This window comes from Anas platyrhynchos, chromosome 8 (assembly GCF_047663525.1).
Source record: "Anas platyrhynchos isolate ZD024472 breed Pekin duck chromosome 8, IASCAAS_PekinDuck_T2T, whole genome shotgun sequence".
Lineage (NCBI taxonomy): Eukaryota > Metazoa > Chordata > Aves > Anseriformes > Anatidae > Anas > Anas platyrhynchos.
This window is the reverse complement of record NC_092594.1, coordinates 3458471-3486221: the sequence shown is the minus strand read 5'-3', so window position 1 is coordinate 3486221 and position 27751 is coordinate 3458471. Positions and strand designations below refer to the sequence as shown.

The following is a 27751-nucleotide window of genomic DNA, read 5'->3' as shown; positions in this document are numbered from 1 at the left end:
TCCAGGTAGACAAGACTTGATTTTATTAATAAAATTTGTATTTTCCTCTTTGAGGTGACAGTTACAAACTTTGGTTCAAAAATAAAAGAAAATATGAACAGCAAGAAGTTGACCTTTGAAATCTCACTTTTACATGTATAAACATGCATGAGAAAGAACCAGTTGGAAATGAGCCAGCAGAAGCTAGTACTATTTAATTTAACAATTTATAAGAAATAGAAACAAACATTTATTTTCAAGTCTTACATATATTATGAAAAATAATTACAAAAGGATTTGTGTTGCAAAGTTAAAATGTAATTTCTACTTACAGCTACCTGAATAAAATATTCAGAGGGAAGGCCAAACCAACTTTTTGGGTGAGATTTAAGAGCTAATGGTAGCAGTTCGGGTCAAAGACAGCTTTGTAGGAAGCAGTCCCCTATGTGTTGCTTAGCAACTATGTAGAATCACATGACCTAGACATATTGCATCCCTGGTCCTCAGTTGAAATAACAGGAAAAAATAATTCATATTAATGGGACAGGCAAATATTGTATAGGACCATTCTGTGGAACTTCTAGTATCCAGTTCAAGAAGCAAACATCCATTATTGCTTACATAAAAATCTAAGTAAACACTGCAAGAAATCCATAAGTAACTGTTTTGAATCCAGTTTTAATACTTATGCAGACCAAATAAGCACAATGGAAACAAAATCAGATGAGAAACGTTAAGAAAAAAAAAAAAAGAAAGCTATATGAATGATTTAATTGATACAGATTTTAACAGAAATTTTTTGTTTATTTTTTTTTCTTACTTGTTTCCCCTACCCAAAAATATAAACTTGTTTATTTTAGGTATATACAGGATTCTTATGAAATTCTGGAATTAGAAAAGAAAAAAACGTCTGAGGTATAGCACCATGGAACACAGCACCTTTGAGAGTGCTTTCATTATTGAAATTCATCATCACGGAGTAATATCAGCAGAAAAGGGATTTGAGTGTGCTGCTCAAGATCTTCCAGTTTTGCCACCTTAAGTTTTTTTGGCGACTTCAAATAACAAAGCTCTTCAACAAAAATATATACAAAGGGATTTTATTATTAATCAAAAATGGAATTGGCTTCACTGGCAATTACATCTTTATTTTTTCAGAATACATACACGGTATTGACAATGTAGTTTTGTAATTATAAAATAAGAGCCAGATGCAATTCAGAGACACATGCAAGTTTTGGAAATGGACAGAGAAATAACAGTATAGTACTGTACATAGAATAATTACAATTTATTAAACACTTTCATAACACCTCTGTTGTAATCGAAGGAGCACCATGTCTTTTTTTTTTTTTTTTTTTTTTTTTACAGCACCAAAAGAATTCAAAGGGTGGTGTTGATAAAGTGAGCTCTATGTTGTCTGTCTGTGCCACAGCATTCTTGCAAAGTTAGTTTAAGTCATGTGATTCTGGCCCTACGAGGGCAACAATAACTTTCTAGATGAGACACACATACACAGCAAGACATTTTCTATGCCATCCTTATTCAAAACTTGCATGTGGCAGGAAGTGGGTTGGTAGCACCAAAGTGCAACATTTTTGTTGATTTGATCTTTGTCTTAAGTTTAACCAAGGAAGCAGACAGGACCAACCTCAAATCCAAACTTTTGGTTCTGATCACCAAAGTCATTGATCATCACATCAACTATAGGCACTTGGTCTATTTTGGGTGTGTTGATTTCAATCACGGTCTTTCCATAGCCCTTTCTTGACTGTTAAAAAAAAAAGTAAAAAAAAAAAAAAAAGCAAATGGTTATATATCAGAGGAGTAAACATGCTGTAGCTCTCCACACTGTACCTCTGTAGTGTGGAATTAATAAACGATTACCTTTCATGCATCAGATGATACAAACTGTAAAGTTTATATTTTCATAGGATTTTATTTATAACGTAAATATATTTTCCTCATGGACTGCCCCCTCTTGTTATGCTAGTTTGCTTTTAATATTGTGGTCATACTAGCAAATAGTCTAGTTTCAGCACATTGGTGCTGACAGCCTGTATTCATGCCAGGTTTGTTCCATTTCTGTTGCTTGGCTTACAAAAATAATAATGACTTTTGTTCATATATAAAAATTGAATAAGTGAACTGCAATTAAAAACTACTAAAAGGTAGTCTATTAAAAATAAAGCCTTTAGAAAGCTTTTTGTCAGGGGAAAGCTGTAAAATAAATGAATGTTTGATTTCTATTTTAATCAAAAGGTTGGTTTTGTAAAGAATATTCTGAACGTCTACTTACTGCACAGCCATCATGAAGCGCTTTGATGTACGGATTGTTGTCGTAAGACATCTCTTCATCATTTGATCCTAAGAACCTTAGTGCTTTGTCATAGCTGTCAGAAGATGCATCATGCCAAGCTACGGACTGATGACAATTGTAAGTGAAATTTTGTCTGGCAGAGGCACTCAGTAGTTTAAGGAATGTCATTTGGACCATATTAATGGAATTGCCTTCAACATCCAAATAGGAAAGCTGGAAAATAGAAGAATTCACATGAACATTTATTTGTTCCCTTTGTTAAAATGCAAAACAAAATTATTTTTGACAGAAGAACCACATAACTGTCCTTAATAAAAAGTAAACCGACACATATCATTTTATGGGGTTTTTAAGTTCAATGAAGCTATGACTCTGTAGTTCATGTCATAGCAATATATTTAGGACGAAGAACTATATATTTTAGCTTTGTTCTAATGGGCAAGACAGAGAACTACCCCTATATAGCGAAAAACAGCAGAATCTCTTTGGGAATCTGTTTTTAGTTAATTATAAAGTTATGTCAGCCTGCAGGCTCATTTTTGCATATTCAGTATATTTCCAGTTATTTAGACTGAAGCACGGGATTTGTGCTGCAGCTGCTTTACTTAGGTTCAGTGGTAATGTGTGGTCTGCCAGAAGCCAGATCACACTGTCAGCTGGGTGGGTGAGTACCGGGATTGTTGTGTGTTTGCTGCACAGTGGCAGGTGCCTGCTGTCCAGTGGCAAGAGGCCATGTAACTGCTACAATATCTAGGGCAAAAGAGCTGGAGCTGAGAAGTATTAAGTTTCTTATTGTTTATATTTGATCCTGCCATTGATTTTGAAGGATTTTTGATACTTGATTTGTGAAAAACTGGATGCTGTAATGGCCACTTACAAGTTTGCCCCGCTTAAATTCACTAAACCAAGATCCTGGATTCTCCTTTGGTCATGATGAAATTCTAACCTGTGTGGTAAAACAGTGGAAATATAGATATTTAGAACATATGTTAACAGATAAGTTTTTAAATTACCTGGGACAAATTTCACATAAGATAGTAAAGAATGGTTCTTTCTGAGTTCTCAGCCTCTGTAAAAACACTAAAATAGGATGTTTTTCTGGTATAGAATGCCTTCAGATTAGTGACTTTAAATGGAATCCAAGGTGATAGCTTATAAAGAGGGAGAATTCTGTTTAAAGGAGACACTGTTGTCATCTGATAAGATTCAGGTAAATTGTTAGTGTAAATTGTTCCTGTGAAGAGTGTCTACAGTAGAGTTTTCACTGGTGTTGATTCTGATAGATCTATCTCATTTGGATAAGCTTTTAGAAAGCCTTCCTCTATACCATATACCACTCAGGGGTAATTTATACCAATGACAGAGGACACTGTTTATATACAGCGTTCTACATATACTTATAAATGAATAGATATAAATGAACTCACAAAAGAAACATAGTAAGAGTTTAACTTTTATGTGACAAACTCTAGATTATGCATTTCAACCTGTCACCCAGCTAGGCTACATTATGTAATGCAGCGGAAGGTTAGCAAACAGGTGCACAAAAGCTCTATTTAAGCAAAAGAGTAGAAATGCTGTTTGTCAACTCAGTGTACCATTTTACTGCTTCATTCAAATTTATGCAAATTTAAATGTAATCAGAAAGACAGTTATATGAAAATGTGACAATGTAATTATCCTGTTTAGTTCAACATTGCAATAGTATAGTAGGATATGTCAACAGCCAACTGAAAACACAGATTGGTACTTACTCCTTCAGATTTCTTATCTGGGTAGATGCAAGTTTCCCCACCTGCTGTGAAATTGCAGTACACTTTGAAGGAGTCTCCAGAACAGCCCTGGTTAGGATCAATCCAGTATTCCCCTAAAACATAAAGAGAAGATTTGCCTTTGATCATAAAAATGGTATTTGGAAGATTGTAGTCAGATTTTACTACCTAATAGCCCTCCAGAGAATATGGTGAAGTTATCTGAATGATGTGAAAGCAACCTGTTCTTTTCAAAGAATCACAGAATGGTTGAAGTTCGAAGGGACCTTTGGAGGTCATCTGATCCAAACCCCTGTTCAAGCAGGCTGCCCAGGAACGCATCCAGGTGGCTTTATAATATCTCTAAGGAGGGACACTCCACAATCTTCCTGAGCAAGTCACCTTCAGTATTGGTCAGTCATCATCACAGGAAAGAAGTGCTTCGTGATTCTTTGATGGAACCTCCTACATTTGTGGTTTGTTGCTGCTGCTGTTTATGGAATATAACACCAGGATCAAAGTCTACTTTTATCTAACTCCTTTTGTTTCCTTCCTTCCCTTTCATTCCTTCTGTTCCCTTCCTTCTTTTCCCTTTCCTTCTCTCTCTCTGCTTCTCTCTTATTAACTGTTTTTGTCTCAAGCCACAGGTTTTCTGATTTTTGCCCTTTCAATTCTCATCTAGCCAGGTGGAAGGGGGCAGTGAGCAATCTGCTGTGTGGTTCATAGCTGCTTGCAAGGGTTAAACCACAACAGATTGGTATGATTGAGGATTCCGGCCCTAGAATGCTAGGGCAAGTAAAGGCTGGGGATGAAAGAGAGGTGCAGTCAATCTGAGGTCCATTTAAAATCAGCACATTTTAAAATCCACTATTCTAATTATAACGATGATTTCTGTGATGTGGATCCTTATCTCCAGATAGTTTCACAGCAGGAAAGCAAAGATTTTCTGACACTAATGTTCTAATCGACTTTCAGGCAAATAGTAGAGGTTTTGAAGAGGCATGACAAATCCTTTTACTGGTTCTGTATTCTGAATACAGAGCATAGAAAAATCATTTATCATATTTTTAAAATTCTATTTATTCAGGCTGTATTTATTGAAAACAGTCTTTCCTACATGCAAGCCTTGCCCATGCAGAATTTTGTATTTTAATGACTGCATTTACTTTTATTTTAACCAGAATAAAATTCCTTTGATTTGAAGAAAGCTCCAAACAATAAGCAAATACTGTTAAATGAAGAAGACAAACGTGTTTTATAAAAACCATTCATTATTACAGAGGTATTGAATTGTAAAATATGTACTTTTTATATAGCGCACACTGCTTAACTACTCCTCAAGGCAACCATCTGTTTTTATCTATCTAGAGTGAAAACAACAGAGTATTATTAAGCTGTCAAAATCTATTTTTTCTCCCATTTAAAAACAGAAAAATATTGCTCTGAACTGGGAAAAAATATCCATTGCAATAGAAAAAAAGTATGAAAGCTTGAAAATTGTGTGAAGGTTGGCTTTCATTGAAAACTTTTCCAAAGGGGGTAAATTCAGTTATAAAAAAAAGAAAACAGAATATAATGAAAAACAGTCCTTCAGAGCACAGTGAATTCACACTATTCTGCATTTTTTTATGCTAGTGCTTAGTAGCATTAAACAGTACTAGAGAAACTTGAATGTCCATTTGCTGAATGACATGGAACTAACAGAGGCCATTCTGGACTGAATTATTGTTTCTAAGGATAAAAGAGTAGTAACTTCTTGAGAGTATAATATCTGTGCTGCTTCCTATATTATACTAAGCAGTTGCTAAAATAATTGTCATTTCTTTTAAAAACTAGAATCTATGCAGTATGTCAGTATGCTGACATTTGTGATTTTACTTTCATTGATCTAAATGGCATCAATCTTTTATTCCTCTCCCGTTTAGATAATTCTGGAAATGCAAGGCCTACCTTCCTGAACAATCTTTTTTTTTTTTTTTTTCTGGTTTTGTATTTAAAGAATAACGGCTGTTACCAACAGAACATATCTATACTCACATTTTATAAACAGAACCCTTTTATACCTGCAAAAATGGATTTAGTGACACTGTATTTATTGAGCAACTATATTAACCATCTATCAATAATTAATAATTCTGCCAAAGTATCATAGCAGATCATAACTTCAGCCTTGTTTGCCTTCATCATGCAATATTAACATACCGTCTGGGAAGTCTGGGTGGCAGAGTTGCAAGTCTTTGCAAGTTCGGGCTGGGTTGTTCTGAGTGCCCATTGGATACTTCATGTGTTCAATGTCTTGTTTCAGTGAATTCAATGAACCAAATATCTCTTCCATGCCATCGGAATAATCCAGAATGTTATCACCAGCATCAGACACCATATAATCAGGAGATCTTCTAGTCTTTTTAGGTGACTGGATTGGCAGTGGCTGGATTACCTCACCTGGAGGACCCTGAATGGAAAACATATGTTTACCGTTTCTGTTGGTTTTCCAGATGTGTAAATACACAGAGGAAGACGAAAGAACATGACATGAAGATGCTTTGAACAGAGCTTCTACAATTTATTTATTTTACTTATTTCATTCATATTTATGCCAAAACAGATCGTGGCAGACCAAAACATTGTTTTGCTCTAAACTCATCCCACTCCATTGCTGTTTGGGGAAGAGTATGTTGCCCTCATGCAAGTGAAGAACTCATTTGTGATTGCCTTTTCATCCCCAGCAATTACCTGAAGCAGAGGCATAGCCTATAGCGAACAAAACTGTGGGTGTTCCCTATGATAAAATTTTAAAATTCCACTTGGGGTCTATAAAGCAGTACTTCATTTCAGAAAATTGAAACAATTCATTCAGATTTTGACTGTTTTCATTTTAGATTTTTATGCTATGGAGAAGAAGTAGTAGAAACAGGAGAGTATTAACAGCAGGAAACTGAAATCATTCTGTTTTCTGTGCTTCCATATGATACATTAAATCATCATTGCATTTTTTATTATTTCTAATGGATTTTTTTCAGAGCAGACAATGTATTTATATGTGTGGTGGATTTCTGTTTCCTGACAAATTTATTTTCAAACAATCATTAATATGTTCCTTATCTGCAAGTTCACAAGTGTTGTTTTCAAAGCCTGTCAAAACAGGTCATGTCAGTACAATGTGCTTTTATGTCAAGTAAGAGTTCTTACTGGAGGACCAGGTGGACCAGGTAAACCACTGTCACCCTTTTGACCAGCAGGGCCCTATAAAGGAATGAAAGAAATGTAATATTAACCATATTACATAATGTTAAAAAATAACACATGGAAATTAAGTACAAAGACAGAAAATATGGAGGAGAATTACTCACACTGGATCCTTTGGAACCTTTTGGACCTTGAGGACCCTATGGGGAAGAACATAGGCACATAGTTGGAGTATCTTCCACACAACATGTGAGTGTTTTGAACAGGAGGACTGGATGAAGTAACTTACAGGTAAACCAGGAGGACCAGGGGGTCCAAGTGGACCAGCAGGACCAGAAATTCCCTAAGAAAGAATAAGAGAATAAGTCCAGAAATACATTTTACATAGTAGACTGGATTCAGAAATGCATATGTATCAAAAAGGTAGTCCTAGTAAGTGTCCAGCCCTGGTGAGTTTTAATTTAGGCTATTCGCTAGTGTCCAAAATAGTCTTTGAAATATGATCTGACAGTTTGAGTTGCATATATTTGTTCTCATGCTCCAACATTTATAGTCACAACTCTGTTCACGTTCAGATCATCTTTGAAGCCTCAATTTTTACATAGAGGCTTAAAACATGACTTTATAACTAGGAGAAGAGAGGCTATTCTGGGTAGTACATAACAAGATTGGTGCTGTTAGTGTTATCTCATCCCTAACTTAGGTGTATGTTTCCTCCTCCTGAAATGCTCTATGACCTGGTTTTAAGTTGTATAGCTTCACTGTGTTTGTCCATTGTCTAGGAAAGCTTTAACCTCTAGGAGGAAAGTCTGGTGTTAAGTGTTTATAGTAACTTTATATGTCTCTTTCAAAAAAGACATGCATATAACTTGAATGAAAGCACATGTTTTACTTACTGCGTCACCCTTGGCTCCAGGAGACCCCTGTGGGCCAGGAAGACCCCTATCACCCTTTTCACCCTGTTCTCCTGGAGGTCCAATCAGGCCAATCAAACCAGGATGTCCCTAAACAAGATAGAAGAAAGAGTGAGAACTCAATATATATAAAGTAGATGTGCTTTGCAAACACACAAATTAAAACTTTCAAATGACATCACAGTTGCTAGTTATCAATTAACTTGAAAAAATTACTCTGTGAGCATATTAAATGTTAGTTGGCTTTTTAAGATTATTTGCAAGCTGTGAATGCTTATTCAGTGAAAGAGATCAAAGTGCACCATAGTCCTTTCTGAAACGGATGCAGAAATAATAATACCTATAGATACAGATTACATACCACCTTTTATATTTTGATACTTATAAGCATATTACAGAGTTGCACATTGGATTCCACAGGTAATAGAGCTGTATAAACAGCTGACCTAACCATATAAACAAAAATCATAATTCACAAGATATATTCATATCCTTTTCTCTATACGGTTCTTCCCTGATGAACAAGCAATCAATAAATTGTTGGGACTCTATTAGAAAATGGTATTCCAGATCTCTCGATCCATTATTTCAAAAAGAAAATATAGCTGAAAAATATTTGCATTTTGTTGTTATAAAATTAAATTCTCTAATAATTTTAATTTCCATTTATTTATTTATTTATTGTGAAACCAAAGGTTCTCTTTACATCAGTTTTTGGAGTTTTCATTGAAAGGAAAAAAATTTGTATGGTCATTAGATTACCATACAGGCAGTAATGTTTTTCTTTCTACATATCTCCAGGATATCAGATGTTACTGAAAACTTCACAATTACCACGAAAGCTATGGAAAGCTGATCGATAGATAGCTAAGGTTGTCTTGCTTTCTGATACAAAACAACAACAAGTAAAACAACAAACAAACAAACAAAACACCACAGCATTTCTTTCTCCTAATTTTATAGTCCTTTAGACTGGGCCAAAACAACAAAGGTACAAACAATGAATAAAAATATAGACATTCTCATATACCTTCTCTCCTTTAGAACCTGGATCTCCTTTCAGGCCAGGTAAGCCAGGTGGACCCTAAATAAAACAAGGGAAGAAATGTAAAAGTAAGTTTTTACATACTGCACAAATCATGTTTTCTTGAAATATTTTAAAGGCAGAGTAATTCAAACTGTGGAGGCATTCAGTGGTTGATGGCTGTGATTTAGGGCTCAAGATAATATTGATGTGTATGTTTAAAAAGGCATAAAGATGCTGCTGTAGCATTTAAATTTCTCTATAATTAGAAATCTATAAAGAAGGAAAAGGTCAATTAAATTTTTGAACTGCACTGAAAGCATTCAGTAAGCTATATGATATTCAAACATTTCAACTGAATTTTTGTTGATTAGCTTAATTTTGCTTGTGTTTACATGATATGCTTTATTTTTACTTCCACCTTAGTTGATGTACCTATCCAGACAGTAGTATGTATCTTCTCCAGTTTCTTATTTTAGCCCTTTATATCATAAGACAGTATAAAATATCCCTTGTTTTCTACCAGTTTACTACAGCTCAAAAATATTATTGCAGAATAAAAATCAGATTGTTTATAGTAACTGCTCCTCAATATTTTTTTTTGTTGGAGAACTACTTCATAGTTTGATTCCATACTTAAGGTATGGAATCATACCTTAAGAGGCTGAGAGTCTGATTAACAGGAAAAAAAAAAAAAGATTAAAAGTGAGAGTAATCCAGTTGACATTGGTGGTTTTATTTCTTTCAGATTTACAAGGGTTTTGACTTAACTGGTCCTGAGAAGGTAGACATGCTGTGGAACTATCAACATACTTAAATTAATCAATGATAATGGATCTGTAGACTACAAACTCTTCTAAAACACATGCTTAAGTAGAGTTCATCTATTTCCCCAATCATATGAGAATATTCGGCTACATAGTATGCACTTGTAGGGTATCCTGAAAGGATAGAAATGAATAAAATATTCACAGAGCAGTATTTCAGTAGGCTTTCAGAAGTTCAGAATTTCTACCAGTCATTAGTTTGAATTAATGTTTTGAATATGATGTTCAGAATTGCAATCAGTATTTCTGAAGTTTTAGCCTCAGCTAACTTAAGGGGTCTTAATATTTTCCTGTCTCTAATAGCAATCCAACCTATGACCATATTAGATTTTTAATTCCTTGACACTGTTTAGGAATTTTAATTCAATATTCTAAAAACTTTTTATGTGGTGGAATATAAGAGAAACATTATGCCCTATTTTGCTACAACCATTTTCTAATTTTTAAAAAGTTAGACCCCTTGGAAGTTAGAAGATACCTAGAAAAAAATTAAAACTGATGACATAAAATTATAAGAGAATTATAAAATTTTATAAAATTTATAAAATTCACATAAAATTATAAGAGAATTTGATAGACAGTGTGTCATAAGCATGTACTTATATATATACATATATTTATAGATCTTATAAATGATACAATAATATTGAATTTTGAATATTCTTGAATTACTGCTATACAGACACCATTCCAAGATATTTTCTGAGGTTCATATGAATAGCAATGATAGCTTTCTACAATTTGAACAGAATGAGGTGAAAAATTCAGGCTATGCAACGTATATGCAAGTACCAAAAAGATATTCATTTCTCAGAGGCTATTAATCTCACACTGAACATGTATGCATTAGGAGCTGAGCTGCTAAACTAAGTCAGTATCTCATCACTATTAGTCTCCTGCTGGCAGTGGACATCTGTGAAGTTATGATATGGATAGCAGTAATAAGTGACCTTTTCAACCTGGCACAAACTCAAAAGTGCCATAACACTTCATGTACAAAATATTATTCAGTGTGTATCCTTTCCATCTCTACTTCAGAATATCATTAGATGCAAAAGCCCAGACAAATACATAATTCATGAATAAAAGGTGAAATTTTAAAGCCTCTGGAATACAGAATCAGGCATTCTCACCTGCAGTGTATTGTGCTCTACTGTAAATCTACTCTCATGCTCTTCTCCTGATAGCAAACTGCTGGGGAGGAAGGGAATGGAAGGAAGGAGACCTCATCTCAACAACATTTATGTTATAAATTTTACTTACTTAAAAAAAAAAAAAAGTTTAAGTTGCAGCAGTACATCTAAAAAAGTTCTTGCTGAGCTGACAAGAAGCCAGTGCATTTGGGATAGATAATACGCTCAGCTTCATATTTGAATTGAATGTTAAAAGGGAGATTTTGATTTTGATGATGTATTTGGAGGCTTCTAGTGACTGACGTGAGAAATGGATGTTTCTTACTGCCGAATAATGTTTTATTGGACTCTAACTTCTTACTGGGGAATGCTCTCTGGAAAGATTTTCAGTTTGTGTATATGGCATAAGAGCAAAAACTTTCAGTGTTACTGCTACCCAAAGACCTGTATCCTCTTAAGGCCATACAGGAAAAGAAACATGGGATTTCCTTCACATTTCATACACACAACCTTTCCTTTTGCCTTTAAGAATCATATCATATCTGAAATAGAGGATAGGCCCTTAACACCTAGTATCCTAAGGTAATCTTATTATCCATGTTAGCATAGTTAATCTTCAAAATAACAAAGAGTATATTTTACTAAAATTTAGTAAAATTTAATGTGATAGCACTGCTCGCAGACTGTAAGATGTCTTCAGAGCGTAACTTTATTTTTTTTCCACCTAACTTTAACAGTTTATGTTTTGTTTTGAAGTTACTTATTCCCTGTGTGTCATTCAACTGTGATAATATAGGTAAATTCTACTTCAGTGAATTTGGAGAGAAAGAGAGATAAGAACTTTTCACTAAATTGGATCACCTTTGTTTGACCTGTGAAGAAATAAAATGCTGGCCATATAGTTTGGATCTGAATTTCTACACATAATGATATCAATATTTTGTAATTCAAAATATTTTTTGAATATCATCAATATTTTGTAATTTGTGCTCACAGTGCTTTTTTTTTTTTTAGTTTTGTAGAAAAATGTACTAAAATAGCAAGTGTAAATAGAAATAATGATATAATTTTATAGTATGTTATGTCATCTAAAAGCTTTCCTTGCTTTAATCATATTAATAACACATAGCAAAATATACTTGGCTAGTTTGCCATACAATGTTCAAGGCAACCTAACAAGAAGGTATTTTGTCCAAGTTTTACAGCAATTAGGTCAGTGCGTAGAAGTAATTTACAAAGCTACCAATAACTTGCCTTACAGTATAAACAGTTCTCTAAAAACATCTCAATATGCTTTTTAGGACTAACAGGTTGCTATCAAATTTATTAACCAGAAATCATATAAACTCAATTCTAGCTGAAATAACAGAAAAATTCCTCATGAAAGGTGACTTTGATTTTATCTAACAGCATGGTTAAAATTGGAGTTGCATTATTTTGCTCATAGGAACAGCCAATGCAGATAACTATTTTGTCTGATATCTTCCTATTTGATCTATACTGCTTATGTATCAGCAACGATATTTTATGAGTCTCACAGCTGCACCACTCAGTACCTTCTGCTACATTATAAAACAATGTTAATGTAAAGAGCATTAATATAAATGCTTGAGAGCATAAAGAAAACGAGAATGGCCAACAAAGTGTATGTCATTCTACTGGCATTGCTGTAAGCAAAGGGGGTTGAATCCAAGAGAAATGGGGTATCCAGCTCTAGCCAATGCTCTAGAAACCGGGAGCTTGGTTCATTCAGACTCTTTTAAATGCTTTGCTCATGAATTTTATTTCCTGGGTCTGCCACAATGAAAAACAGACTGGATGCTGCTGTTCATTTTTATAAAACTAGCATGTTTTCTTCTTAGGTAGAAGTATCTTTTTGGCCTTACTTCAGAATTAATCTTTTTCTTTCTCTAAAGAATAGATATGATCTAATCTTTTCCCTAGGAATAATGCTTTCATACACTGGCAGTCGTTAAAATCAATGGATGTATAGAATTTATCACTGTTAAGGAAACAAAATGATTTAATATATTAAGCTTTGCTGATGTGGACACTAAAGTAGATTTTTTTGATAGTAAGCTTCACTGGTTTTATTCTGAATTCTACTGCGGGGATTTCAGGAATTTGGTTTTATACTGCCTTATTTCACTCTTTAGCTGGTATAAATCAATATAGCTACCTACTGAAGTAGAGCACTAGAATGAAGGAAGTCATATGCATCAGTTTCTAACACGACAGAAGAATAGAAACTTTGTGCTAAGAACTGACTTATAAATTATTTTTTCTGTAATATACACAGACATCTTAATGATGTCCTTTAAAAGTTTCCTTTTCTGTTCTGATACTGAATGGAAAGGTACTCACCAGAGGCCCAGGAGGGCCATCCTGACCTGGTGCTCCAGGTAGACCTTGCTCTCCCTAGAGAGAACATAATATTTGTGTTACTGGAGAATATACGAGAAATACAACATTTAAAATATTATTATATGTTCAGTTTACTCACCACAGGGCCAGGAATACCTCGAAGACCTTCCGGGCCAGGTTTTCCTGCAGGTCCCTGAGGACCAACTGGACCCGTTTTTCCAGGAGCCCCTTCTGCACCAGGTTCACCCTAGAAAGAACATAAGCAAGAGGTCAGAAAGGAAAATTGGACTAAGATTGGCACAGTAGCTGCAAAGTGAGAACAAAGTTTCCTCAATCCATTTTTCAAAAGATATTCCAAAACAGTGTTCCAGAACATTTTTCTGAATGAAATTATGATAGCCTCATATAAGCAGGGGGGTTTCAGCAAAGCATGCTTATCCTTCTTTTCCACAGGGGTGAGCTAAGTTGGGCCTGTACTGGTCAGAGTCCACCATGGGCTCTGTTATGTACTGCTACTAATTCTGGATCCTAATTTGGATTTTACAGTTTACATATTATTACTTCAATAAGTTTCACACTCAGTGAATGATAAGCAACTTACTTTTCATTTATATATAATTTATATTTTCATGCTCCTACTAAAAAAATAAAATGTATGTGTTACCTTTGCACCTTTTTCACCTTGTCTGCCTTCAGCGCCAGTTGCTCCAGGAGGTCCCTGTGAAAGATAAAGACTGAGCTCATAATCTGTTTTCTAAGATATTTCTACAGTGAAAAAGGGCCATTTCCACTGTATTAATGAGTAATAAATGCTAAAAAATACCCACAAAATTATATTTCTTTCTAAAAGAATATGTATCACCTAATATCTCTGACAGGATAAGGTTAAAAACAAAGAAATATCTCGGAAAAAAATCAAAACAGGTTATAAAAGTAAAAGTATAAGAACAATGCTTCTTATACATATACAATGACAGTTTCAAATTTGCTTTGCATTCTATTATATCTATTCACTGTAATCTATCCACTGATTTCAAAAATCTTGCATTATACAATGCCCAGAATGGCACATACTTCTTTATTCTCAAAGTCAGTTATACGCCTTTTAAATGTGTTTGGAGAGCCAAAAGTTGATACATGCCTCAATATTATCCAGTAAATGTGAAAGAGAAAAAAATAAATCACATGACTAGTGGTTGTAAGGAATGAATAAAATACACAGCAAACAAGCAGTTCCTGGTAGTAGGTTTCCTGCTATTGCTCTACAAAAGCTCTATTTTACTAAGAAAGTAGAACTTGGTACTGAAGGAGGATGTAATAATGGGTTACATGTAAGTTTCAGGTGAAGGCCATAAGACAGGAGTTGCTGGACAGTAGTCCAGCAGCACTGTGTCTACCTATTGCTGATGTCACCCATCTTTAATTTTCTTAAGGTTTCAATGAAAAATAAAAAAGCATTTTTTTTTTCTGCCAGAACATCACAGTTTAATTTTCAGGTTGGGGAATTAATACTCATAGCCTCAATTACGAAAAGAGGCAGTATCTAGAATCTAATGTACTGTTCTTAAAATGGCTCTCTTACATATACTTAGTTTAGAAAGATGCACTCAAGGTTATGGACCAAATATTTTCCTACAAGGTTAATTTTTAGCCTGGGAAATGTTTTTACTACAAATAGTTATTTCTTGCCATCCAATGAACAGCTTAAAGCAAAGGGATAGAAAAGGGACCATAATCAAACACAAAGTGATTTTCTGAATTTATAAACTAACCCTCTAAGAATAATCTATTCATTAATTCAACAGTTTGTAATGTAGAAATATTAAAAAAATGTTCTAAGCTAAGCAACAGAAAAAAAGGAAAGCCAGCTATTTCCATTTACTTAGTCCTTTTAATTTCATAATAGACAAAAAAAAAAAAAAAAAAAGTGAACTCAAGGCTTTGGATCTCAGTTTGATCTAATAGCTTTATTTATTTATTTATTTATTTATTTTTGGCTCAATTTAGACCAAAGCTTTTATAACCTGTTATAAATCACTGCCCACTATTATTTCCACATACCTTGAACAACTCCACCAGTTTTTCTTTCTACACATATTTCTTCTTTTTACATACGTTATTCCAGAAGAAAAATTTGCATCAACATTGTTACAATAATAAGTCTCTGATGTGTAGGTTGTGATAGGTTGGGTGGATCACAATTTGCCGTGATAATTTGAAAAACGATTATCAGGTTATAAAAAAAAACACACAGGAATATTTTAGAAGTAGAGTGTATCTTTCTTACATGAATTAATTTACATGACCATTGTCTTTACTTCTAGGAAATTCCTTTAACTCAAGTTCACGTATCAGTTATAACCTATCTTGCCTAAGAAACTAAAAAAAAGTGTGATAGTTTGTACTTAAGAAACGTCTCTACATAATCTAGAAACGCAGCTGCAGCTTGAATTAACAGAGTTCAAAACACTGTGATCACTAAATTGCGAATACAATGAATCATGATAGCTAAACAAAGAGGGTACATTCATTATCAAACAGTGCCAGTGCTGCACCAAGCGCAAAGCAGCTAAATGAACTGCACTTTCTAACAGGCTGTGATTGCTGGCATGGCACAGATGGTGCTTCTACATTGAAACACTGCTAATTGTTATTTAATTTACCTTCCTACACTTGAGTTGTTGGAGTGTCTGGTAAATTTAAGGTGACAAAAGATCTCGATAGCAATAATTTACATCAATGCATGGCTCCCCAACCATGCCACCATGGTTGGGGAGCCATACATCAATGCATGGCTCTCCACCACCCAGCTACCATAGTGATTGTTACACTTTAGTTTGGATGTATTGCCTTATACAGAACTGAGAAGACAAAAGAATTTATATAAAAACAAACCTGTTCACAATTTTTGTTACTTGAACCTACTGGACATTTCTGTCTGTTCTTCCATATCTATGATTTTCATTAAAATAATTTCAACTTTTTTTTTTTTTTTTTTTATAGCTATCTGTCCTCTAACCGAAACCATGATTTCCAACACAGAAAAACATGATCACATTTCATCAGTCTGCTAAGATAGCAACCTAGTCTGCCGTATTTTTAGGTATTTCATGTATTTTCAATCACAAAATGGCTTAATTTTTAAGTGGTGTGTGCATTCTGCTGAGAGAGTATGATATTATAGAACAAATATATGCAGAACTTCATAGAAATGCTTATTATTTTTTCTAAATTCTTCAACATAGTACATAAAGGGAACTAACCAAATAAGTTTCTAGTTCTCCAATTTTAGAAGTTGGTTATGGTGCAGTATTGACATCTGTTCCTTTATTGAAAGCAGGCAGTGCATGCTCCACATTAGAATAACGATGTATCTAAGACTTGAAATTCTTTAAATTCTAACTTCTTAGAGTAATATATGAACCTTAGGTGTATGTGATCTAGACATATAATTGAGTCTAATAAAATGGCCAAGCAGCTAATTACACAGCTGAATGGCCTAGCACACCGAAAGGCTGAGAGAAACGTAAGCAAAGCCTTCCTGTGTCGACTTTTATCAACTGGGTATGTTATTTGTTGTAAGAATGGATAAGAAAATGAATATTGTTTTATGGTGCCTTTTCCTCATGCTGTTTTTGTCATTTGTCAGATAGAAATCAAAGCATTCAAACTATGCTACCCATACTATGTTACCCAGTACTCTACAGCAAAACAAAAAAAGTGCGAAGAGTAGGTGCAAAGAATTAAGTTCCAGAAAAAAAAATAACAGCATCATGTTAACTGTAGAGTGATTTAGGTTTTGTGTCTACATTTCTAGACAAGCAGACATTGGATCAGGAAATATAGACCTACGGAAGCCTTTTCAGATGTTCCACTTTTCAGAGATGAGAACTCACTTATCTCCCACATTGAAAGCAGAAACTGAAAAACATTCTACCTCTCCAGAAATTCAGTCTTCATACATTGTGCTGTTGGCCAATGCTGATGCTGTTATCAGCAACAAGAATACAGCAGAGAACTCTTACTGCAATTTGTGAATTCCTTGGCTGATTCAGATTGCTCCAGGAACACAGTTAACTTTAATGCAGTTTTTGCCTTCAGAGCACTTAACAACACTTTCAGAATTACCCCATCCTTCTGTGGGGCAAGTTTCAGTCTTCTTTTTTTGGCAGACAGAGAAATTCAGACAGCAATACTACAAATGCTTAACACACATAATCGGAAAACAGTTGGAAAAGGGGTTCCTAGTACCAAACCTATAATAGACTACTTGTCTGTTCAGCTTGGAAGGTAATATGCATATATGCAAATGCCTCGAGTTTTCTAGAGAATCTAGGCTGACTTCCATCAGTGGAGAACTTAAGAGATTTGATGGTGTGTCTGACTTCAATAATAATTATGGCATGCTTTTACTTCAACACTACTTTCATTCACATTCTGCAATCGGTATTCCAGTAGCTGACTATTTTTAACTAATAAAGATCAGTAAATGTTTCTGAGTACATCCCTTTTATTTTAGATCTATATCCTTTGAGGTTATATAATACAAGACAACATTTTTAAACCAAAGAATATACATTTTCTCCAAATACTTCCAACATTTACTCCTGAACTTTCATTGTTAGAACTATCTCTTCTTAGAAGTTATAAACCAAGATAGAACCTACATAGAAGAAAACCTGTCTTGACTATCCAGTTAAAGCGAGGTGTGTATATATGTAGCTATATTTTTTTTCTTGTGCATTCAAAATATTGAGTAAAGCCTTTTGTTTCATTGACAAGATGCTCCTTAAAAGAATTACTATTTCGGAATTCTCCTATCATTACAGTTAATGGGAGTTTTATCGCTGAATTCAAAATCAGAGTTTAGTCAATACTAAAGTAGTTCCTGAAAGTCTGATCAAATTAAAATGTATTTTAAAATCTGTCACTATTTTGTTGCATTGATCCTCTCTTCTGTTGAACTGGAGAATATGGCCTTTTGGTTGTTAATGATAAAATCGATTTGGTTGAGTGTTTCCCTTGATGGATTTATGATCTAATTTTCTAAACAGTATGTGCACAAATCCATGGTAGATTTGCATGCACAATTGCTATAGTTACTTGCACCATAACTAGTTAGATGTATAAAACCTTCTGAACATGTATTTATCTGATTTGGTCATAGCACCTTCATTAAAATGGTGTGTCCTTCAAATCTGGATGAAAGGACACTGCCTGAGGTTTTTTTTGAAACTGATTCTACCATGCTGTTGTGAAATGAGTTCATCTGATTCGTGTCAATATGGAACAATGCTAGGGCCACAAGGTATGCTGGATGTGACCTTCTGTCTTACATACCCTTGTATAACCACAAGTCTAAGCAAAACAGAGTGGTTAATGTATACAGTTCTTGTATCTTGCAAAGGAATAGTCCAGCAATTTGTGTCAATAAGAGAACAAAGGGGTTTCAGAATAACTGCTAACTATTATGACTATTGCATGGAACATGATATCTGGCCAAGAGATTAAGGTGAAGGGGAAAGCTGAAGGATGACTAAAAGACAAAGCTTGCAGGGGACGCTGCACAAGTTTCTGACATCTGGCCAAGATGGACAAAGGAGAAGGACAAGAAAAAAAGCCTGGGAGGAAGACTACGAGCCTTCAGCACAAGAGACCCCCAGAGGGACCACCAGAGACTGATACGCATGCACCAGTAGGAGGGTTTGGATTCTGGGAACTAATTATAATAACCCTGCCTTTTCTAGAAGTAATAATGAATATGTAGTAGCCTAGGAGCATAAAAACCAGCTGCCTGATGTAACTTGTGTGTGTCTTGGTGGAGCAGAGACTCCCGGTGCACCCAGCGCTGTTTGCTTACCTCTATTCATTTAATAAATTGTAAACTTTGATTGCAATCCTATTTGGGACTTAGCCATTTATTACACTACTGATGAAAAATAATGAAGAACATTTTTTACTGTTCATTCTGCTAGCAAAGTATGAAGCCTTCAGTTATTCACTGTTTATCTCTAATATGACATCAATACCATACAGACTCTCTACAAGCTTGAAATGTTCGGGTAGTCAAGTAATGTAGAATGTGATTCTAAAAACTTCAGAATTTTCTTCAGAATACAGGAGTGAGATTACTTGGCAATATTTAGATGGAATCATAGAACAGTTTGGGTTGGAAGAGACCTCAAAGATCATATAATTCCAACCCCCCTGCCATGGGCAGGAACACCTACCACTATAGCAGGTATCTTACCGTACATTTTTCTTTTTTTTCTTCACAGTATTCATAAATTGGAATTGTGTCAAAGCCCAGGTGACAGATGCATTTGCATTTCTGAAGTGTTTTTTACCTAGCTAGAAATAGCAATATATCCTATCTACTAGGAATGAACTACTGCCTTCCATATAATAAAGTAGGAAGTTCTAATCTGATGTAGAACAAACATACTAATTGAATTATGGCTCAACTGAATATTAGCAGTTCTAGTGATAAGGTTGTTAATGCTACCAAAATAATTTATAATATTTTAAATGTTTTGCAAGCTTGTGGAGCAAATAGATTATTGTGTAAAATAGATAAAACTAATTAGGCATGTCAGTTCACTCAAGCCCATTAAATAGAGCAATTTAACACATTTTGTTAAATAGCTCTCAGCTTACATTTAATGATGCTCCCCCTATCTTTTTTTAAAGTGTAAAAACTGCATCTAATTGCTGCCTGAGAGAGATCTAAAGGTTGATACATCTACTACAGTTCTGTAAGTATAACATTATTTAGTGGTTTTGATTAACTGTATTTGTAAAGCCTGTGAAGCTTCAAAGATTTTAGAAATAATGAAATAGCTTCATAAGCTATAGAAATGTCTGCTTGTTAATTTTGCATGTGGAGGGGATGACATAGATTTGTGCAGAAGTTGTGTTCAAATTATTTTATTTCATAAGTGAAAGACACCAAAACAGGCACTTTCTTTCTGTTCTCTGCCAGCAGTCATATGTCTAAAGATGATGTCTAATATTACTCTCATTGTCACACTCCTATTAGCAAACCAGGAAAAATGCTAGTTTCTTACCCTTGCAGACACTGAATTCACTTGGGTGAAAAAAAACATGTTATTATAGACAAGTATAGACACTTCCCCATGTGTTTTTGTTCTGCTTGATGTTGGCAAATAAGGGCATTTGTGCTGATGGATATATACCTCTCGTGATTTGTCATGATCTAAATGCAGCTCTAAATGTAACAAAATTTACTTCTGACAATGCTTCTAGACCACCTTAAATTTACTTAATATTACAAGTAAACAAGTAGCTGAAGTACTCTAGAACATGTCTCAGAAAGGGAAATGTACAGGAGACAATGAGAAATGACTTACCCTCTTTCCAGGTGGACCAGGTGGGCCGGCTTCACCTGAAGGACCTGGTGGACCCTGCAGTGGAAAGTGGTAGGCTTAGTGGTAACGAAAGATAAAAGTTATAGTCCTTCTTAAATTCAACATACGTCTGCAATATGTTGATCCCCTTCAATAGACAGAAAGTCTGTTGAAGTTTATGTAGTCCATAAATATACATACAGAAATGATACTTGCTTAATCAGCAAATACTTTCTTAGGGTAGTTTTTGGAGATTTTAAAAGGTTTTGTTAGTGTACAAAATGCAACCACTCTTTTCTTTTCCTGCTTAAAACAAATCATTTCAGCCCAGAATGTGGCTGCACAGAAGTAGCATATGATCTTAGACTACTGCCTACCTCTATTAAGAAGTGTTTCTTGTGTTTTCAGGTGCTCAAGTTGCTACTTTTGCTACAGTTTTCACTAACATCTGTAAAATAAATGCCCCTATGTGGTCTTCTATTGAAAATCTTTTGTGCACTGATAAGCCATTTGCCTACTTCATTTAGGTTAACCTGTAATAATCTTTTAAATATTTTGGGGTTGCTGAACAGTTTTTTTTTCTTCATGAACACAACACTCTAAAAGTACTTATTCTTGAGTAAGACATACAGATGCTCATCCTGAAGTTTGCAGGTTAAACCCCAGTTTATAACTTAGTTGCAACCATATGTCCAATGTACTAACATTTTTCTTTCAAGCTGTACTGTATTGTACTGTATTTCCCTGATAACTAGAAATTCCAGAGCTGTTAAGAGACTTTCCAAAATGGAAGCCCTAGCTTTTTGCAACAGAAAATGAAATTCATAATGCTTTAACATAGAAATCTCCAGAAAGGTAAGAGCTTTTATGATTAATATGGGTATTACTCAGATAGCTTTAACATGAAATACAGCAGAAATTCCTAGATTTTGCTTCATTTCAACAAGTGGGCTAATGAAGACTATTTTGCTGCAGCATTACTTTCTTATGCTCAGAGTTGCTCTATTTTTAGTGCTTCTCAGCAGCTCCAGCACAAATTCTTAACACATCGTTTGTTTCTACTTCTAAAAGAAATTGACCTCTTGCTTTTGATTGTGTGTATTATATAGATACTTCTATCTCTACAAGGAAAGAATGAGATATTTTTTCAGTACGATACAAAAAAAGGAATCCATTTAGAAAATATTTTTTAAGAGCATGAATTTATAGAAACCACTGATTCAGCAAAAAGTACTTTCTTAGCGTAGGAGAGAACATGCAGCCAAAACAAAATGAATGAAACAACTCACAGGTTGACCAGGATCACCATCTTCACCCTTCTCTCCACCAACACCATCTTGACCCTACAGAAATCATGTGAAAATAAACAAAAGACAAAATTCAGACAAAATAAGTAATTTACTTTCATATATCAAGATAAGAATACAGTTTTTCTATAAGGAATTTTTCTAAGGACAGTCATTTTCAAAACTTTTTAAAGATTTCCAAACCTTTTGTTAGATTTAAGAAATATATGAACAGCCAGAACAACTGCTCTGACAAGAAAGACCTCATTCTCAAACAGAGAAGAGGTGAGAGTAACTAGAATTCAGTGAAAACTAAGACCAGGACCTAAAACTGTTCTTAAAATACACTTACAGCTGGACCAGGTTCCCCAGGGGGACCAGGATCTCCAGGAAAACCAACCGGACCCTAAATAAGTCAGGAAAAAAAAAACACACAGGAATATGTCATCCATTGAGAAGCAGACAGCAGTCAATAGAAATGTTTTGTGAAGAATATAATGAAGTTAATTCAAATGTAGAATTTAATTTGTAGCTCTGTATTTAGCAGAACTTCAGCAGTGCTTCACAATGCTTTCTGTTAAAATTATTAAGCTTACTTACTGGGTTACCCTTAGGGCCATCATCACCTGGAGGTCCTTTAGCACCTGGTGGTCCGGCTGCTCCGGGTGGACCAGCCTCACCTTTTTCTCCCCTTTCACCTTTTGGACCCTGTAGAAATCATGTGAACACAAAAAATATTGTCTAGGAATTGAATGCCTAAAAACACATTAGTGGCAAAACTGTTTTTCAGATCTGGACAATGTTATTCAATAAATGGTTTGCATGTGAATGGGAAATCAGGCCCTCAGCCTCAGATTGGAAAACCTGTGTATCTCAGGTCTGACTGCCAACATCTGCACCCAGATGCGAGTCTGAACCTATTCTGCATCAGTGAACTGTTTCCAGAGAGATAAATACGTATATAAAAGTTAATACTTTGGGAAGAACAAATAGGTACTCTTTTACGAAATCTTCACAGCTTTATTGTCTAATTGTTAGTACAAGATGTGGCTATAATTATAAGGATACAAACTGCATTTCAAGTTCTTCACTGAAAATTTAAAGACAACATACACAATTAATCTGATTAAATGCTTTCTAAAGCAAGCACTACCAGATACCTTTGTTAACCATGATACAGGTTAGTAAGACAAAATCAAAGTACTCACGGATGTTCCAGATTCTCCAGGAGGTCCAGGGTTACCAGCTTCTCCAGGTTCACCCTGTACATGTGTAAAGATAAATTAATGAGTCATCAGGTAGAATATTTCTATGAATTTATTCTGTTACTACATACTGTTGCATGCTTATTCATGTTAACAGCTTATAGGAACTGTCTTTTATTGAGACTACCTAAAGGCAGTTGTTACATGTGTTTTTGCAGAACTGGAATCTGAAATTTTTGAAAGAATCTGTCAAACTAAGCTTTTAGTGAGACAGGAAGACAAACTTTCCCTGTGGGCTTTGGAAGTTCTTCCCTTTTATTATCCCATACATTACAAATTTCCTGTTTGTCTTCTTCTTTTCTAGTCACAAAAAAGCCAAAGGAGTATATTGACTATGTATATATGTATATTTTCCCTTTAAGATATATTTTTGCCTGGAAGTAAGTCCCTACAAATAAGAAAATACTATTTGGAGATTAATTTCAATTGAGTAGAGACATTATTGCTGAAGCTACTGTTAAAATAAATAATTACATAAAGAAAATCTATTAGGATAAAGTAATAGCATAATCGTTAGTAAAACTTTTACCACAGGCCATAAAAGCATATGCTATGTAATTGCTAGTGATGGAAATTGTTTAGTAAACCAGATGGCTTTGAAAACACCATATGAGAACACCAATCCATACAAGTCAAAGATTATACACTATTAATTGAACATTAAAGTTAATTCCGTCTTTTTTTTTTTTTTTTTTTTTTTTTGAGCCAATACAAAATATTATACATGTAAAAGATTCTTTGTCATGGTTCATTTTCAAATTTAGTTATGACTGATTATTTTCTAGCTCAGTGGACTGATAAATAAACCTTTATATAAACTACTCTGTTAGTAGAATGTTTAGCTAATAGTGTCACAGATACACAAATCTGTGAAAGGATAACAGAACTTGCTTTCCAATTGTCATGGAGTGCTGCGGTAACAAATAGATTTTTATTCCAGAGGATTTTTTTCAATTTGTGGTTGTTAATAGGGGATTTTTCCCCTCATTTTCTCATTAAACTTGTGTATCCTTCATATCCTGTATGACCTGCATGCCCCTGTGACAGTTCAATTAATGCAGTGTGCATCTTTCTCATTTCTATGCAATGGAAAAGTATAAATCATAAAACATGAAATTTAAACAAACCTCATACTGTAGATACCATTTTTTTTTTTCTTATAGAAGCTAACGTCAACGTGATGACCTCACTAGGACCAAAACTTGGCCAAATGTAAATATTAAGTTAGATAAATGAAATAAGATATGACTACCCAGGTGAATTCCAGAATAAGGTAATTAACAGATTATCAGAATTTTAGGGGCAATATTAACATACCCTTTAGAAAGGACACTTCTAAAGGGTAAAGTTGCCTTTAGAAACTGTGGTATGTTTAATTAGACACACTTAATTTTACAGTGATCTTAATGAATGATCCCTCTTAGTACTTAAAATTGTTTATGTGATAAAGCATATTTTAAAATATGTCTGGTGGATGGATACTTCAGGTCAATAAGCACTGAGTATTCTTTGTAAGAAAATTCATAATCTTCATTTCCTTATTATTTTCTGAACAGTAGTTTTGCTTTCAACTGACGTAAACATCCAAGGCCCAGCTTTGCAAAGTTTTGAGCAATTTACTGGATATTTAGAATATCTTTATGTTAGGCTTTTGATATCAAATTAGAGATCAGCGTGTGCTGGTACATTCTGTTTTTCCCCTTTTTCTTAATTATAAGCAGAACAAAGAGAATAATGGCTGGGCGGAAGCTGGTTTTAGGTGGTTCTGGTTGAGCGTAAGTCTCAAAACTTCTAGACTGCTCCATGGAGGATACAGGCATTAATAATGCAAGGCTACATGCATGTTTGTGCTTCAGATTTCTTTGAACATTTAAACCTTCGTGTGTACAGCAGGTGAACAAACAAGCTAGCTAAAAATACATGGCACTAAATGTGTCAAAAAGTGTTTATAATTTGACAGAAGGGGTCTTTGTATTAATGATAAAAGATCTTCTGCTACTCCTCAACAATGACAGGAAGGATGCCAAAATATTTTTCCAATCAGCACTGCATTATATTATCTACAGTATGATATATCTCCTGAGGGGGGGCACAGGCCAAAGTATGCCGACATAATAAATAATAACAACAACAATAATAATAATACATTGGGGGAAAAAAGTATGTGGGAAGAGGAGGAAAAGGGAAAAGGCTTTGGTTTTGTTTAAAAGCGTGAACAGTCCTCCTATTGCAGTAACACAATGTGATAAAAACAAAACTCCTCCTGACAAAAACAACTCTCCATTATTTCTCAGCTTGCAGAACTCATTAAATGGAACTGAAATTAAGAGGAAAGGAGTCTTAACTAGGAAAACAAACAGTCATATGCTACAACTCGAGAAGGAGGAAGGAAGTAATTAGAAGAAATAAAACCTCCAAAATAATATATGTGGAAGCTTCTCTGTATGAATGCAGACAACACATGAAATAAGCAAGAGGAAATAAAAATGACAACTAGGGATACACAAATCTGAATGTCATGTTGAATTAAATTTAGTGGGATGATTGTTGGGATTCTAAATCTGTTTCCAGATTTTCAACTAGCTTAAATCATCTTCAAACCTTTAACTTTATTGGAACTATATCTATTTCTATGGGGAACAAACACATATTGATGTGACTTTTGCTTCACCTCACAGATATGTTTACCACAGTATCTTATATTCTTAACCTTCCAGGTAGAAGGCTACATGATATTCTAAGCCACAGCAGTATAAAATAATACTGTTGAAGCCAATTATGTTACTTTAAACTGTGTAACCAAGGAAATCACCATAGCCTTATACTTACTAATCATTCCAAAAACTACATCTTCTCCCCCAAAGCTCTTGCCTAATACTTAAATAATTTTGTGATGTAAAATGTGAAAGAAAAAAAAAAACAAACAACAAAACAAACAACAATAGTAAATCAGCCATTAGAAGTATTGGTTGATTACTATTAATAATTATTAATGAAAGATATTTTGGAACTGTAACATATCTGTATAGCACCAAAGAAGAATCAAAATATATATTCCTATTCCAACGTTTTCTCCTTCTAGGTATGACATAATCAACATTCTCACCTTTTCACCAACACCTCCAACAGAGCCAATTGAGCCTGGTGGGCCTTGGGGACCCTGCAATGATACAAGATGTTATTTCAAGTACAGTTACCCCAAATATATTGCTTATTACTGAATTTCAAAAGGAATTTAAAGAGAAAAATAGATTAATTCTTACATCAGCTCCATTAGGACCTTGGGGACCTCTTGGACCTGGAGGACCAGGTGGACCCTGTATCAAAGAGACAATTTGGTATATTTAAAATCATAGAATAAAAGTCCAGTGGGGCTTCTTTGGCCAACTATAAATCATATCTTCAATCTGTAAGAGACTTTTAATCTTCACAGTGCTACAACAACAGCAGGGCTAGATTGCAGCCCACTGCATGAGTTCACAAAAATATCCAAGATACATAGTACATGAGCTGAAAATGATATAATGATTGTGAATCATGAGGACTTGTTTCCCTGTGCATTACCTACATATCCCTTCCACTGCACAAAGACCTCAGAGTAGCTTATCTGTCTGGTAGCACCCATATGGCCGTAGTGTACCATGGTGACTACAGATGGGCAGTAAAAAAGCAGGCAGCCTTGGCATAAGGTGTTGGAGGCACACACAAAATGTAGATAGCTTGCAATTCTGTCAAGACCAGCACAGAAGGCATTGTGACAACAGCATAAACAGTTGAAGAATGTAGTCTCAAGATGACCCAGAGAAACAAAACCAAATAATGTTTACCATCTTTTGTCATACAATTACAGTCCAATGGAAAATGTGCCATTGATCCCTGATGCTATGGTACAATGCCCTGAAGTTCCTATTTCAGAAAAGCAGTTCCAAATTCTTCAGTGCAGTGGTGTCTTTTCTCTTTCTTTCCTGACCCTGCTTGCCACTATCCTGTCAGGCAAACTTGGTTGCTTTGCTACCTACTTTTCAGAGTATTTTCTGAAGTTATATAAATCTTTATCTTAGAGTTAAGATGGATGCAGGAAAGCAAAATAAATCCCAGAGGCAGTTCAAAATGCACAAATGTTTCATGCTCAGGCAACAAATTCAGGAGTAAATTATCAAATTGTGAGCTACAGAGAAAATACAATAATATAAAGATGATACTCATTGCCCCCAGAGTGACCGATGGGGACAAAGTCTTACCATTGGGCCCACATCACCATTTTCACCTTTTTCACCTGGTGGGCCAGGCAGACCCTAAAACACAGGGAAGATATATGAAAACTATTAGTGGGTT

General features: G+C 34.7%; 1 protein-coding gene across 2 annotated transcripts; it reads right to left on the bottom strand.

Annotated features, from left to right (window-relative positions):
- Window positions 1–27726, bottom strand: LOC140003058 (uncharacterized). 2 transcript variants are annotated; one of them, XM_072041775.1, is made up of 21 exons: window positions 27658–27726; window positions 26680–26733; window positions 26523–26576; window positions 23360–23413; window positions 22752–22859; window positions 22504–22557; window positions 22155–22208; window positions 20869–20922; window positions 14163–14216; window positions 13638–13745; window positions 13499–13552; window positions 9181–9234; window positions 8133–8240; window positions 7526–7579; window positions 7401–7436; window positions 7240–7293; window positions 6253–6502; window positions 4054–4166; window positions 3177–3245; window positions 2279–2512; window positions 1–1750 (listed from the first exon to the last, which is right to left on the bottom strand). In XM_072041775.1, the coding sequence occupies exons 1-19, from the start codon at window positions 27658–27660 to the stop codon at window positions 3228–3230; spliced, it is 1338 nt and encodes a 445-aa protein (XP_071897876.1). In that variant the 5' UTR covers window positions 27661–27726; the 3' UTR covers window positions 1–1750; window positions 2279–2512; window positions 3177–3227. The 2 variants fall into 2 exon arrangements, with proteins under 2 accessions (XP_071897876.1, XP_071897875.1); XM_072041774.1 differs by lacking the exons at window positions 1–1750; window positions 2279–2512; window positions 3177–3245 and having other exon boundaries at window positions 3252–4166.
- Between the last annotated feature and the right edge of the window lie 25 nt (window positions 27727–27751).

Excerpts from the sequence above, each read along its gene's own strand:
- LOC140003058 (XM_072041774.1), bottom strand. Across the intron at positions 7,580-8,132 it reads CTGGAGCCAAGGGTGACGCA|GGAATTTCTGGTCCTGCTGG; the intron begins GTAAGTAAAACA and ends ATTCTTTCTTAG. Across the intron at positions 7,294-7,400 it reads AAGGTTCCAAAGGATCCAGT|GGCCCTGCTGGTCAAAAGGG; the intron begins GTGAGTAATTCT and ends ATTCCTTTATAG.